Below are 15826 nucleotides of genomic sequence, written 5' to 3' on the forward strand. Positions count from 1 at the left end.
GGATGAGAACAGAAATCGTGCTCCAGCAGCGCGGCAGCAGCAGGAGGCCGCATTAGCTAAAGTGGTGCTTCGGGTTAAGAACAGTTTCAGGTTAAGATCGGACCTCCGGAACGAATTAAGTACTTAACCCGAGGTACCACTGTACTGCTTTTAATGAAGGGGGCGTTCCTATTTTTGTATTGCTACACACTGTGCCAGTATTTCATTAGGAGGCGTGGTCTATGGGTACTTTTACGCAGAATTATTTATTTATTTATTTCATAAAATTTATACGCTGCTTGATTTGTCAAAGGGAACTCAAAGCAGTTTACAAAAAAAAAACAACGTAAAGCAGTAAAATTATCACCAAGAAAAGTTAACAACAGTAATTTAAGACGTTCGAAAAATTAAGGTAGCAATAGATTAAAAACTCACGCCAACTTTCTAAACATCTGGGTAGCTTTGTCTAAACAAAAATGTTTTTAACATCCACTAGAAAGAGCACAGTGAAGGTGCCTGCCCGATATCAAGAGGCAGGGAGTTCCAAAGGGTGGGTGCCGCCACACTAAACCACCAAATGGTTTTGAATGGCAGCCCTACGCAGAGCGTGCTAATGGTAGTTTTGATCTGAAGGTCAGACTGATGTGAAGCATCTCAACTTTGGATTTCGGTTTGTTGTTGTTTTTACAGAAGAAGCCACGAGGTTGCACGGCGGACCTCCAAAGAACGCCTACATGGAGCAGAGCTTCCAAGGCCTCAACCCGGTTCTGAACATTCCCATCGACGCTGCGCAGGTGGACCAAGCAAAGAAGAATGCAGCCCTTACGGGCAGCAAGCTGGAGAACTGGGTGGACAAACTGGTGGGAGGCATGTGGTCAGCTGTGGATATCTGCAGCACAGGCCCCACCTCCTGCCCAGTCATGCAGGCCTGTAGCCAGACATCTTGGAGTTCACTCAGCCCAGACCCAAAATCTGAGCTGGGGCCTGTTAAACCCGACGGCCGTTTGAGGTAGCACAGGGTACACATCCCTCCACTGGCTTTTAAAAGGGAATTTAACATGGTTGCTCTTGTGACATGGGGGGGGGGGGAGGATTATCCACCTGCCCTTCTAAACTTGGGCTGGTTTCGAAGTGGATTAACTGCCAGGCATCCTTCAAGAAATCGTACAATTTAGTTTTCACGTAGTTCTTGGAAGTGGTACGGAGGGTCGACAGCTAATTTCATCGAATGGCTGTCATTTTAAGCTCCGGGAAGGTGTGGAGAGAAGGAAACCGGTTTTTAAAACATGCCTTAAGTTTTTAGCGCGGGTGCAGTATCAAGGCTACAGATTATTTAAAACCTCAGTCTGAGGTTTATTGGCTATTTTATCACACACACACACACACACACACACACAGAGAGAGAGAGAGAGAGAGAGAGAGAGAGAGAGAGAGAGAGAGAGAGAGAGATGGGAAATGAGTAGCAAAATGGCAGCCGGTTGCAGATGCTGAAATTGCCATCGCTCCCCATGCCATCACTTCCCAAAGCATTCCCACAGCAGCCTAGCAAAAGTGTTGACATTATCACTATGCCAAGCAGTGTTTTCACTGGCAAGGACTTGGGGCTCCCCATCCCCCTTTTCTTATGTATGTAACTATGTATTTATTTATTTATTTCAGTCTGACACACACAAAGACCCCACAACTCTCTGATATTCACAAGAGTTCAATATTTGTCATAGCAGACTACAAAACACTTGCAGAGAGCCCCAATGGGAAGAAACCCCTTCCTCTACCGCAGCATTTTTAAGAAGTGGTTTCAGGTAGGGGAATAGCAGCTGTTTAGGGAAGTTTTTAATGTTTAATGCTGTATTGTGTTTTTAATATTCAGTTGGGAGCCTCCCCGAGTGGCTGGGGAAACCCAGCCAGACGGGTGGGGTATAAATAATAAATTATTATTAGTAGTATTATTATTATATAGTGATAACAGGGAAAGAGTTCAACTACTCCCACCAGCCTGTGCTTAATCTTGAAGCTACAGGGACCTGGTGATGGATAAGGAGTCTCTCTGCCTCAGGCCCTCAAGAGCTGCTGCCGGTCAGAGCAGTCACCCCTGGGCTTGGTTTAAGGCAGTTTCCAATATTCTGATTTTAGAAGGTTGCAGGAGGGAATCCTGGGTAGGGCGCAAGGCAGGAAGACCAGCAGTAGGTGGCGCCAGTGCAAGGCAGAGGCATCTCATTTCTAGTCTTGTCCCCATCTTCCTCCCTGATAAATTTCTACTGAGGGCAAGGAGAAGGAGGAAGGTGACAGCACTGTGCCCCCCCCCCCCAAGAATGGTTGTCAGCAAGAAGACAGGCACATGGGCTTATGGGAATCAAGGCCGAGACTGGTGGGGCAATCACCCCAGTGGCTCAGTTTGGGACAAATGACTCTTTGGGGCTAGTGTTAAAAGCTGCTCTTCCATAGGATGGAGAGCAGCGCCCCCTGGAGTGCATTTATGAGTTTTACCTGTGACATTTTAGCAGGTCTTGAGCACAGTTTTTCCACTTTTGGGAGCTGGTGGTATATCATTTGGTCCCCAGGCAGCCTAACACTGAGGAAAAAGTACAGATTCTGTTAACATTCAAATAGCATTTTAGTCCAATTAATTTCTAGCTAAGCTCTTTGGCATAAGTTGTGCAATCTACATATACAAGTGGGTGTGTTTGTGTAAAAATAGCCAGTTAATGTATTTTTTCTAAAAAGGTTTCTTTCTCTTCTCTCCCCCCCCCCCCACATTTTGCGCCTGTGTAAAACTTTCAGGCCTACTCTAGTGTAATCCTGTGCATGCGTACCTGGGCGTAAGGGCACTTCCAGGCTGCCACTGTTTTGCTGTGGGATTCAGTCACATACTGGCAAGTTCAAGTTGTGCAGTTGTAATTGATCGGGAGGGTCCTGTGTGACAAACCAGCTTCCCTGTCCCACCCCAGACTGAACTTCCTTGAGATAAGGAAAGTGATGGCAAATTGCATTGGAAAGTGTTGGCTTTTAAGACCACATCACCTAACCCAGGGGTCTGCAACCCGCGGCTCCGGAGCCGCATGTGGCTCTTTTACACCTTTGCCGTGGCTCCGGGGCGGATACTAGCGAGGGGAGGAGGCGCATTGGGCGCCCCGACACTCCCCACTGTGGTGGGCGCTGTACTTGCTGTGACGTCGCATGGGGACGGTGCGTGCGTTAGTCACGCACCGTCCCGACGTCACCTTCCCGCCCACTGTCAGATCGCGGCTCCGGAGATATATTTGTTTTAAATGTTGCAATGGTTTTGCGGCTCCCAGTTGTTTTTTTCCTTCGGAAACGGGTCCAAGTGGCTCTTTTTGTCTTAAAGATTGCAGACCCCTGACCTAACCTATCTCACAAACAAAGCAGAACAAATGTCCATTCAAACAGCCACCTCCTTGCAAACAAATGAGGTTGGATGGTCAGTAAACTGGTACCCTGGAAGCAGCCTCAATCCCAATTAGTTTAGTGGGGCTTCCTTCTGAGTAGACCTGCACAGACTTGCACTGTTCTGTAAGCTCACCTGTTGGGAGAGCCTGACGACAGAAGAAGCACGTCGCAAGAATCAGTTAAATTCCCTTTTAAAACAACTGCAATGGTGACCGTAAACAAAAAAAGAAACTTCTGAGTTTCCAGTGGCTTGCTAATGTTTTTCCTCTCACCATCCTGTTTGGTTTAAAGCTACTACCGTTCGCTTTGGACTTTGAAATTGCAGTGTCAGCTGTGCTGGCATGAAGGCAGAGCATTAAATGTTTAGAGCTGGCAGCAAAGGAGGCTACATAGGAGGGCGGTTTTAGGTATTTATTTGTATTTTTAGTCAATGACTAATTAGTAGGTGCTGCTTATGCAGCTTGGAGATTATCTTATCTTACTAACGAAAGCTGCCTTTATTAAGAAAAGGCCTTTTTTTAAGAAAAACAAAACAAAACAAAAAGACATCTCATTTCTTCCCCCTTCCCTTTTCCTGCATTCTTGATTTCCACCCAAATAAGAATTCTGACTACAAAAAAAGAAAACCTAGATATTCCAATTGCTGATAAAAGAGGGGAGAGAGGATGTAACCCATTCCGTCAGAAATCGTCCAGTCAGAGGTAGCAGCTGCTCGTATCAGTGTACCCATCCATGTCTATCAGAATCCTAGAAAACCACAGTTCTATAGGTCCATGATCTCTGCCATTGTCCCTGCTGGCAAGGGCTGATGGGAGTTTGAGTCCAATAACATCTGGAGGGCCATGGATTTCCCTGTCCATGGCTTAGGTGCTTCTGTAAGAAGACCTTCTCTCCTGGAGAACCGTCCCAAGTCCTAGCAGAAGACCAGGAGCCCAACATTCTCATGCTGAAACAAGGAAAACCTAGATTTCCATCCAGCCTTGCGGGGCTTATTCATTCATCTGTGTTCATCACTCTCTGAGCTGCACCTAAGTGGTCTTCCTTGAAAACGACTGTGCTGAGTTGATGTGAGCCAATGGCGTTTGATGTTTGGCAGGCATCTCCCATGCTTGGGTCATTGCTTCAGGTTGTGCTCACTGAGCGCCGAACGATGCATATGCAAATCTGCCCAAGCTGGGATTTTGTCCCTCAATCTCCTTGAGCGTCTCAGGTCAAGGCAGCTTCCTAAATCTATGGCGCAGATCACTCAGCATGCAGCACTCCCCACAGTTGCTCCCAGTAGACTGTGATGCATCTTGAGCTGGACTCCCTGGTTATGTGGACTGTGGAAACAGATCCACCGCCTGGAGCTTCTAGCACACAGATGAAGCCCTACACCGGAATTCCCAAAAGCTTCATCTGTAGGCTGAATGGATGGGAAAGTAACTGCTGAGTCCACCAGGTTCGGCTTGCCTGCAACATCCGCTCATTCTTAGCACATCAGCACCCTGTGGATGCAACTCTTTGCACATTGGCAGAAGAATGAGATCTGCGGCTCAACGGGCACATAACCGTGTGCAGGATCTGAGCCACATTCTTTAGACCATTCTGGGCGCTCCACTTTCACTCCACCTACCCAACAGCTCTTGTGCTACAACACCTCCATGCGGAATGTAACAGGTTTGAACTCATGCAAGGAATCTTTGCGGTTGTTCAAGAGCTTCCAGGGAGCACAAAACCCCAAGATACCACTGAGCAGCTTAGGGAGGGCTTAGCTCAGCTGTAGATCCTCTGCTTTGCACGCAGAGGGTCCCAGGTTCAGTGCTTGGCATCTTCAGGTAAAGCTGGGAGTGAAACCTCTCTGAAACCCTGGACAGCCACTGCCAGTCAGTGTAGACAATGCTGAGCTCGATGGACCAGTGGTCTAACTCAATATAAGACAGCTTCCTATGTTCCTTTCATTAGGCAGCTGTAAGAGTCCTTATGTAATGCAAAATATTCTTTACTCTCCTCCTTCTCCCCCTCCCCTGATTCCTGATGCTTCAGAGGTGGCCCTTTGCACTTCATTCCGAAGCATTAAATATATATGTATGTCTTTTCCAGCTTAGTATCACGGTAGCAGTTTATGTCATCTGTTTTTCTTGACAAATTCAGAATCTGTTAATCAGGCATGGTGGGGAGAACTGTGGCCCTCCAGATATTGCTGGACTACAATTCCCATCATCCTGCAGGGGGGGCTCCATCCTTGCAGTTTCCTCCCCCAAAACACCTGTTTTCATTCTCTCACTTTCCTGCCCAATTGCTTCTGCCTTGGTTACCTTCTTTTGCTACCAAAGGTACTACCTCACTAATACTTTGAAACGTGTTTACCTAATGAAAACAAGAAAAGAGGGTTTGGGGAAAGTGGGGGGAAATAGCTGAATGTACAATCTATGCAAATTCTTTCTTTCTTTCTTTCTTTCTTTCTCTCTCTCTCTCTCTCTCTATTTTAGTAATTTAAAATAAAAAAAGACAAAGAAAGAAAACTTATAAGTATTAGAACTTGCCAAATAAACAGCAAGATACTGTACAGGTGCCTCTGATAGCAGAGCGATCTTCTACCCGGCACAGTTCATTGTGCCGTATTTGTATATTATAAAAAAAAAGAGTTGTCTTTTGGTTCCGTTTATGATTAGAATCACCCTTGATGGAAGGAGGTGGTTGGCGTTGCTTTGTTAAAGAACAGCACCTTCAGATTTGCTGGGGAAATATGCCGGACGAAGAAATGGAGCGTGCTTTGTAGGGTTTTCTTTTTTTATGTTGGTTGCCATTAACAAACAGCGATGGCAACAGCAAAAAAGTGTGGGGCACTGGCTCCTTTTTAAAAAAAGCTTGGGAGGCTGTTGGTTGAGAGATTTCCCTATGGGTAAATCAGGTTATCTGGACTGTTTCCAACTCAGTGTTCATGCCATGGCATCCTATGAGTTGCCCCTTTTAGAGAAGCCTTAAGTTCTTTCATCTTTTTTTCAATGTGGCCTTAAAACTGTGTGTGTGTGGAAATTTTAGCTGTTGTATATTCTTTCTCTCTTGACTATTGTCAACGTATTAAAAAACAAAAGCACCTTGAGATGACTGTGGCCTTTTTTTTCCCCTCACCCTCCTGCTGCTGCTGTACAACTGTCACTTTTTACACACTGCGCAAGTCCACGAAAGGACATGTTTACAACTGCAAGATCCTGGGGGAGGATGGGACAAGGCAACATTATCCTTTTGCAGAAAAGATCAGCAGTATCCATTTTTGCAGAAAGAAAGGAGGCTTTGCAAATATCGGCAGTTTTCCTTTTGCAACACGTTGATGGTAAGACACAAGGATCTCTCTCACCAATGGGGAATGTGCCTTGGAAGAATTACCCCTGGGTTTTTACACCCATGAAAATCTATTCCGCACACCTATCTGAGTGCAGAGAAAGGTGACCAAGAAGATAAAGGGTCTGGACACCAAGCCTTATGAGGAATGGTTGAGGGAGTTGGGTATGCTTAGTCTGGATAAGAGGAGGCGGCGAGGTGATATGATCGCCAAATATCTGAAGGGCTGTTGCATGAAGATGGAGCAAGCTTGTTTTCTTCTGCACTGGAGGGTAGGACCCGAACCAATGGATTCAAGTTACAAGAAAGGAGATTAACAGAATCATAGAGCTGTAGAGACAATTGTCTATTCAGGGAGGTTCACTGACCAAAGATTCAGTCCAGTGCAGCTCATCAATGCAAACAAGGAAGCGTAGGACAAAACATTTGCAGGATCACGAGTCCTGGGGTTCAGCCTGCAACAGACCCAGTTAGTGGAGGAGTTGTGAACACCATCATCATTTTGTATTCAGTAACTGCCCTTCACTCACCCAGGGCAGGTTATAACTCTAAAAATATAATGCAATTAAAATGTACCAATTCATTTGCAATCTAGCTGGGTTGGAAGTTTCCACAGGAAACTTTTCTAGTGAACTTCAGGAGATGGTGGAGAACAGAGGAATGAAATGGGGGAAATCAATGAATTTTCAGGGATTGGGGACACCATTTTTTGCCACTCAACCGCTTTATTTGATTTAAAACAAACAAAAAAAAGCTTTCTGACTTCTTTGTCTCAGTGTCCATGAGACAATCAGTTGCCCAACCTCGTTCCTGTTTTTCACAAAATGGCCTGGTGGGAACATCTTGAGACCCCTCAAGACTGTTGGTGTTCATTCTGTATCATATCATTAATGCAATAATAGTGCATAAGTGATGGGTTTATAGTAGACCGTTCCACACATCATTCTGTTTTATTAGTTTTTCTGTGATTCTTCCCCACCATTACCACATTATTACTGTCTGGAGGGGCACCCCGGCATTACAGTTCAATGAAAATGAAACCAAAAAAAGCCCAGACATTGCTTGCATAAGTGACAGGATTCCAGCAAGAAGTTTCAGGACATGCACTAATCGGGCAACGAAGCAGCATGTCTGCCCCATAATTTTTAGAGGTGTGAACAGAATGAAAACAGGATTACATATAACCTCCCCAAGACCATTTGGAGCACAGGCTATTAAGGATTCTTCAGCTGTGATTCCTGCATTGCTGGACTAGATGTCCCAACTCTACAATTCTGTGGTTCTATGGACGTGCAGTACAGCCTATCATCATCATCATCACCATCATCATCAAGGTTTCCCAGCCTTGCTTTGGGCTGTTCTTCTGGAAGGAGCAGTGTATAACCCAGCCTTGGCCAGCAGAGAAGGGGGGTGGAATTATGCTCCCAAATGCCTGCCCCCCAAAGGTGTTTCATTGAGCTCCCCCCCCCTCCTCCTCTTCCAAGTAGCAGAAGAAAATGCAACTCTGCTCTAGGCACAGCAGGGGAGCCTGTTCCTTGCTTGGCCCCATGCCAGTCAGATGTTCTTGATCCAAGTGGAAGCTGGCATCTCTTCCCCACCCCATGGCCCCCACTACGGACCCTTCTAGATTTCCATTTATTGTGCATTCATGATGACTGGCGCTCATGATTGTGTCAGGGCAGGTATAATCCCACTCCTAATACAGTTTGCACCCCTATTACCCTCACAGAGCAACAACTCCCAGAGTTTCCTATGAAGAGGGATGAATTGTTAAACCACTCTGGGAATTGTATTTTTGGGAGAAGAATAGGGGTCTCCTGTAGCAGCGCTCAGCACCCTTAACTAATTTCAGCGCCTGAAATTCTTTGGGGGAAGACATAGCGATATGTTTTCGCATCGCTTTCTTCTGAATATGGTGAGTCAGTTTACCCCTTTGCTCATTCTGTGGGGCCCTGGACTACTCCCTGGCAAGTCCCACACTGACAGCACTGACGGGAAATTTTCAGTCTACAACCACACCTCCACCCATCCCCATGTTCTTCTTTCATGAAAGTTCCCATTTGTGATGAGAAATGTCACAAATGCAAGGCAGAAATAGCTAAACTTTGGCTAAGTAGCTGTTCTTGGATGCCACCAAAGCTTCTCTTGCCATGTGGATTTGTTAATTTGCTGCGGTGCAAACAGCAACCGGCTGATGGGCACAATTTATGACTTGTGAAAAGTAAAGACACTGCAAACCCACCCTTAAAGAGGAAAATGAAACACTTAAAGCTTTTTGTTTTCTGCTTACTAAAGTGGTTTGTTGCTAAGAAACTGAATGAACCATTGCCCGTTAGCATACATCCACAGCTTGTTGTCTAATGCCAATATTTTCTCTGCAAAGATGGCATGCTAAGTTGGCCCTACAGAGCAGAGCAGATATGATCAATGGGTTGCTTTTGCAGTCCAGAAGTCATTCCATGTCCCACAGAGGCTGTAAAAAGAGGTTTCTCTCTTAGTTGGTATGTGTTTTTAAATCCACAACCAAATTATTTGAAACTCTTGTTCAGAAGTCATTCAAATTCCAAACTTCTCAGTTTGTTTAGCATCAGGATTAAGAAAAAACACAACCCTATCCATGCCTACTTAGAAGAGAGGTGAGGAACTTCCAGCCCATTGACCAAATTTGGCGCAACACTGGTCCCAATTTGACCCAGGAGGCCACTTCCCCAAAACCACACCCATCTGCCTCACAGCTGGTGTCATATGTGACATCAGGTGTGCGGCAGGTAGAGATGTCGCTGCAAAATGGGGGACTTGATCGTGCAGCCCACCCTTTCTGAAGTTGTTAGGAGATGCTTATTTCCTCCACAGAACTACCATTTCCAGTGTGCTTTAATAATCAGCTCCCCTTCCCAGGGAATATTGGGCACTGTATCTCTCTGAGGAAATAGGGCCTCCTAACAACTCTCATCACCCTTAAACTACACTTCCCAGTATTTTTTTGTTTTTGTTTTTTGGGGGGGAGCCATGACTCTTAAAAGTGATATAACACAAGTCATGGGTGGGGATCCTCAGGCCTTGCTAGTCTGGATGGAGAATCGAGAGGCACATCCTTGGCCTGTGGCCCCTGGAATGTTGCCCTGAAGGAAATGTGGCCCTTAAGGCTGAAAACATTCCCCGCCCCTCTTCTAAGGTCTGCTCCCTTTGCGTGTAAGCAGATTGTTGTCTTTCCTAATATAAATCAGACCAGACTAAGCTGAACTCAGGTAGTTGACAGCTACCAAACAGCTAGTTGTATGCTTCCTATATGCAGTAAAGCTTCCCTCCACCACCAGTGCAAGTTACTCTTGTCTGATCACAGCAAACCAGAGCTGTCAGACTGCCTGCGTTGGCACCAAGTCGGTGCAGCTGGAGGTCGAAGAACATGGTTTTTACAGTTGCAATATGGTTGATGCAGCCCGTGAGGCCTTGCTGTTTGGATAATAATTACCTCCTATTGACAACAGCTGAGCTTCTCCAAGAAGCGCACAAAATCAATGCGCTGGGCATGACTAGCTGGATGACAGGAGCTCCCTGTATTACTCAGGAGGAACTTTCCAGGGGAAGATCAGGCCAGACTGGCTGCTTCTCCGTTTGACTGATGAATAAACTTATTAAGGGCCTGACAGGGTGCCCTCCAGAGGAACCATCTGCCGGCATTACTCGCGCAGAGTTACAACAGCAAGGTAGCGGTTATGTTTTAGTCATGAGTGCCAACAAGTGGTTTCAGCAGGATCTTTCCAGGGGGAAGAAAAGACTCCGGGCCTGCCAAGTATTTGGAAGGTACTGACGGCATGCACATGGCACTAGGTAGGCAAACAATTACTTATGAAGCGAAGCAGCCACTATGTCAAGGGGCTTGGCACCCGGAAGCTAGAGAATGCTGGAGGCCATAGACTTGTGCAGCGCATGTCAGGAGGGTGCGCGCTTAGAGATTCATTTCTTTCCATGTTAATGAAGGGAGAAGGAAGATGGGGGGATGACAAGACAAACAAATAAAGGCAATGAGTGTAAAGAAGAAAGGGGTTAACAACCACAAGAGCAGAAAAGAAGCCAAAAGAGGAGATTTTGTTCCTGCAGAGAAAAAGACCTGTGCCAAGCTAACCAGAGGCAAGGTGGACCTGAAGGACAGGGGGGGCTCCTTCTCCTCCTCCTTGCCTGCATGCCACAAAAGATGCCTCTCATCCCTACAGATCTCTCTCCATAAAAAGTGGTGAGCAGAGCAGAGCCATGAGCCATGAGACAGAGACAGATGCAGGCAGGAGAAAAAGGCTGGGGTGAATCTGCAGCTTCTGCCTGCAACTGTCTCTGGAACTGGTGGGGGAGGGATTGGTTCCAGCGGCAACAGTAAGGGAAGAGGAGGGAAGGGAGCCAATCAACAACAACACAACAGGCAGAAGCTGCTGGTCCATTCCCGGCCTTTTCTTCAGCCTGCATCGCTCTCGGTCGGCATCCCTCCTTCATCCCTTCCAGCTTTGTCGCTACCCCACCGCTGCTTCTCCACAGGTTGTGGCAGCTGAGGTAGCTACTCTCCCCTCTCCTTTGCCACAATCCCCATTTAACAACATGAAGGAGTGCCTGGGCACCTTTGGCACACCCTCTGCGCATGCCTATGCTGGAGACTTTAGACGATGAAAAGAAAGTTAAATTAGCTTGCCTTTGTAAGCGAAAAGGAAAAACCTCCATCCTTCCCCTTCCACATCGTTGTCTGATTACGTCTCCACCACTAGTTTCCATCTAAAATAAAAGAGTTTTATTGCATGTATGATGGCTTTGCAATAAATTGGTCCTCTTGAATAGAACATGGAAAGCTTTTTGAGATTTGACTGTTGAGGTATTGCCCAGTGCCTCTCCAGGTATATTCTGCAGTGCCTCATTGATGGAATAATATTGGTGGTGGATTCATACTGGACTGTCCACACATTACTCCACTTTATCAGTTGTGTTGTGAGGCTTCATCCAAGGTGTGGGGGGGGGGCATCTTCACTCCCTCCTGTGGAAATGAGCTCCATAGTTTAACTATGTGCTGCAAAGTACTTTCCTTTGTCTGCTCTGAACCTGCTAATCATTCAGCTTCAATGGTAAAGGAGGATGGGATTTCTAGTCCTGCAAGATACGGAGGGCACCACGTTGGCCACGCTTGCTCTAGAACTGCTTCGCAACAGCTGCAACCTTCACCTCAAATGTCCACCGCTTGCATGTGCTTGTTCTTGAAGAGATTGGGGGAAGGGGCCGTTTCCTGCACACAATGACCACAAAAGCATCTTCCCTCTCTTCCTTGTGGCAAGAACTGACATTTTATACATTAGTGGGCATAGTTAATGCAACTCCTAGGAAGGAAGGACCATGCCAGGCATTTGAATTTAATTCACTGCTGCACCCTTAGGCAAATGAGATCTTCACTTGTTTTCTGCTCCTTCTCTGTTTGCAAGAATGTTTCCTGCCCCCTCCCCACAAAAAATAAAATCAACAAAATTGTAAGTTTAAAGAAAAACCACCCTCCTGCAACTTGACATTTGCAATGCCTTTTTTTTAAAAAAAGTTGTCTGTCTCAAAAGACAGAGAAAGTACCTAAAGAATGTCCCAGTTTTCTGATATCCAGGTTTCAGCATCAAATGGAAACGATGGGCTCATTATCCTGCTTGACATGTGGGGAGGGGGGGCAGCATCTGTATCTTCCTCTACATAAAGAGCAGCCTCCATAAAACATGGAGAGAGCCAGCACTGAACCAGCTTGTCTACTGCAGGTGAGGGGAGCCTTTTGCAGACTGAGGACCGCATGTCCTTCAGGGCAACCTCCCGAGGGCCACAAGCTAGCAGTGGAGGCGGCCAGAAGCAAAAGTGGGCAGAACGACAAGTTGTAAATCCTGTCTTTTCTATAGTAGACTCCACACAGAGAGAAGAGGGCAGAGCTTTCTCTCCCACACCCAGGCAAGCAAGACTCACGGTCAGAGTTCAAGGACAAATTCCAGGCAGGCTAAACCTTGCAGGTGTGATGTGGGACAGGTGAGAAGCGTTATGGAGGATGGGGTGCAGCCAGGAGAGAGTCCGAAGGAGCCTTTGGCCCGAGGTTCCCCACCCCCTGGTTTATTGCTCAAAGCAAGTATTCTTCAAGGAAGATGCAGCTATATTTGGCCCGTCGGCAAACTCCCCAGCGTATGTATTCGTGGCTCAGTGTGAGGGTTTTTCCCTCCCTCTCTTCTGAATATCACCTTTATGGCACATTTTTCATACATAACATTCTTAGGCTTCCTAATCCAGTTCTGCTCTTTGTGTCTGGAGCCAGGGCTGGTATGGCTGCTGTGTACCTAGGGAATGTGAGGGGGGTGGAGGGGTGGGAATCTCTTGGGGGCCCAGCTCTGCAATTATTATTCTCCTTCAAAATACTAAAATGGAAGCGTTGTCGATTCCGGTTGCCATGGTGATATTCTCCACGCCGCTCCTCCGTGGGCTGCGTCGGCCCACAGGCCCTGTAAGATTCTCTAACTTAGCCCTTTGCTTTAGTTTGTTTCGGCTGAGGGAGAAGAAGTTCACACAAATTGGCCCGGGGTTGTCACCACATGCAAAAACTCGAGGGTCCTGTCCACACCATATATTTCACAGCCATGACTTCCCCCAGGGAATTCTGGGAACTGTTGTTCGTTAAGGATGCTGAGGGATGTTGGCTCCCTTTCGTGTGCCTGGTGGCCATGTAGCGTTCTTCATAAGTTCTGGTTCATAAGTGTCCAATGCCATCTCCACCATCGCAGGTCAACAGCTAAATCCAGACACTTCTATAGCCTCGATCTCCTGAGAAAGCCCCCTTAATCCAGCTTGTATTCTTCTTTCTGATGGTCACTAGACTCACAATAGCTCAGCAGCGGGAAATCACTTTTGAATTGCCCCTTGAAATGCGGCTCAATAAAGTCTGAGGGATAGCTGTGGGATGTAATCCACTGGGAGCAGTCAAATACAACATTCCTTGTTTTGCTAGAGTGGACATGCAAGGGAATGTTTGGTTCAGCCAGTCGAAACTTCCTGTTCCTCCTGGCTGGAGCATCCTTCCTTGCATGTGACTGGTAAGTGGGCGTGACCTTTCCAGACCTGGTAAAAGGCCAAGGCATGCTGCCACTCTCTCTCCTTTTCCATCTTCCTTTCATCCCGCGAACTTCCTGGAATGAACTGCTGGCTGCCAGTCAAGCAGTCCCTCAGGTCATCTCCCTTATGAGGTAAACCTGCATTTAGTTATGTTAGTACCTTTAAGCCTAGGGGACGCAGGTGGCACTGTGGGTTAAACCACAGAGCCTAAGACTTGCCGATCAGAAGGTTGGTGGTTTGAATCCCCGTGACGGAATGAGCTCCCGTTGCTCGGTCCCTGCTCCTGCCAACCTAGCAGTTTGAAAGTGCACCAGTGCAAGTAGATAAATAGGTACCGCTCCAGCGGGGAAGGTAAATGGCGTTTCCGTGTGCTGCTCTGGTTCGCCAGAAGCGGCTTAGTCATGCTGGCCACATGACCCGGAAGCTGTACGCCGGCTCCCTCGGCCAATAAAGCGAGATGAGCGCCGTAACCCCAGAGTCGGTCACGACTGGATCTAGTGGTCAGGGGTCCCTTTACCTTTACTAACTTTAAGCCTAAAGCCTGCCTTCAGGGATCACACCGTGCTCTGCCTGATCGTGAATAAACTTTCTTTTTATTGCTTATGAATGGTGGTGTCTTTATTCTTTTAGGAGGGATTCAAGGGGTCTTACCAGGAAAATATGAGGACACATTTCAATCTGGACAAGCCAGATTGAATTGCGTATTGTCTTACACGAGTTTGCAACTAGTTTTCTACTGTGTAAAGGGGAATGCACTCTGCTAAATAAGGAACTTGTTAGGAAGGATATTAATAAACAATATATCCTCTCCTGCCACCCTAAACATTCCCACAATAGCTTTGTCGGAGCATTTAACCCAACGAAGGAGAGCAACAAGAGGTATTTCTAAGAAAGGCAAGTTTTATGGTGCAGACTTCCCCCTTCTCCCCCCCCCCACCCTGTTCACAAGGAACAGCACACATGAATTTCTCCTGTACCTCAAACTCCAATGGGGTGGAGGGGGGTGTTACTCCTGAGTAATCTCTGAAGGGTGCAGATTGATTTACTATGCTTCTGTACATGGTAGGTACCATTTCTACAATTCTATGATTTGAATGCTTGCTTTAGTTTGACTGGATAGTTTATCTGCATCACATGAGCAACAGAGTCAGGAGATGAACTGGCACCCAATGCCAGCTAGGAGGCCTTTAACACAACTGAGAGTTTCAGCCACCAGTTGTAGCCAACATAATTGTTTCCCACACTTTTTTTGCAAAAAAGAAAAAAAGGAAGGAAGCTGGAACTTTGCCCGAATCATGCAACTTTCCTAATCAGCCAAATATTGCTATTAGAAACCCAGTCCAAGATTCCCAGTGCATCATTCTTTGTACACACACACACACACACACACACACACATATGCATATTACACAGCCAGTCAATCTCCTTTGCTGAATGTGTCTTCTCAGCCCCCTCATCCTCAGCACTCAGCCAGGTCCCTTGCACGAGCACTTAACACTGAATTAATTAGCACATCAATGGCTGCCTCTTTCCCATTAGTAAGTTCTCATCTGACACTAATTCTCTTTGGGGTGGGTGGGAAGGGAGCCTATTTAGCCCTAACTCATGTAATGGCTTCTGAAAAGTCCTAATGCAATTAGAGAAGTGCATTAAAGACACTTATACTTAAAGAAGTGGCAAAGAACTGCCTGCACCACAGCGATTGTATACGCATGATAAAGTCAGCACAGCAAGCAATGAATCACGTTCAGCTGGGAAGCGTCCAAACAACAAGCCTGCTCTGAGGCACCTTCTGTGAGCCCTCCTCACACACCCCTCAAATGCCACAAATTAAGTGGGGCTCCATGAATTCATGGAAGCCGCCCTAGCTTATGTTTGAAGACTGGCGTCCTGCTTCCATCGCCTCCATGTCCTCTGGGGCAGACAGAACAGCAGCCTCCGCCATAGGTTTCACCGCCGCCGTGGCTGACCTCTGCCGCCACCATATTCCCGGAAGTGGGCACAGCGCTTCCGGTGG

General features: G+C 46.8%; 1 protein-coding gene and 1 long non-coding RNA gene across 3 annotated transcripts in view; one reads left to right on the plus strand and one right to left on the minus strand.

Moving 5' to 3' along the window:
• Nucleotides 1–1413, plus strand: part of XYLT1 (xylosyltransferase 1) — a 166907-nt gene extending 165494 nt beyond the window's left edge. For both annotated transcript variants that reach the window (XM_028707063.2, XM_028707062.2), the window contains one exon: nucleotides 670–1413. In XM_028707063.2, coding sequence (XP_028562896.2) covers nucleotides 670–992 — 323 coding nt within the window. In that variant the 3' untranslated portion in view covers nucleotides 993–1413. The remainder of the gene's footprint in view (nucleotides 1–669) is intronic.
• A 227-nt stretch (nucleotides 1414–1640) lies between these two features.
• LOC144325429 (uncharacterized) lies at nucleotides 1641–7057 on the minus strand. The gene is made up of 2 exons (XR_013390578.1): nucleotides 3342–7057; nucleotides 1641–3000 (listed from the first exon to the last, which is right to left on the minus strand). It is a non-coding gene; the product is annotated as an uncharacterized LOC144325429 (long non-coding RNA).
• Between the last annotated feature and the right edge of the window lie 8769 nt (nucleotides 7058–15826).

Source organism: Podarcis muralis, chromosome 14, assembly GCF_964188315.1.
Source record: "Podarcis muralis chromosome 14, rPodMur119.hap1.1, whole genome shotgun sequence".
NCBI lineage: Eukaryota > Metazoa > Chordata > Lepidosauria > Squamata > Lacertidae > Podarcis > Podarcis muralis.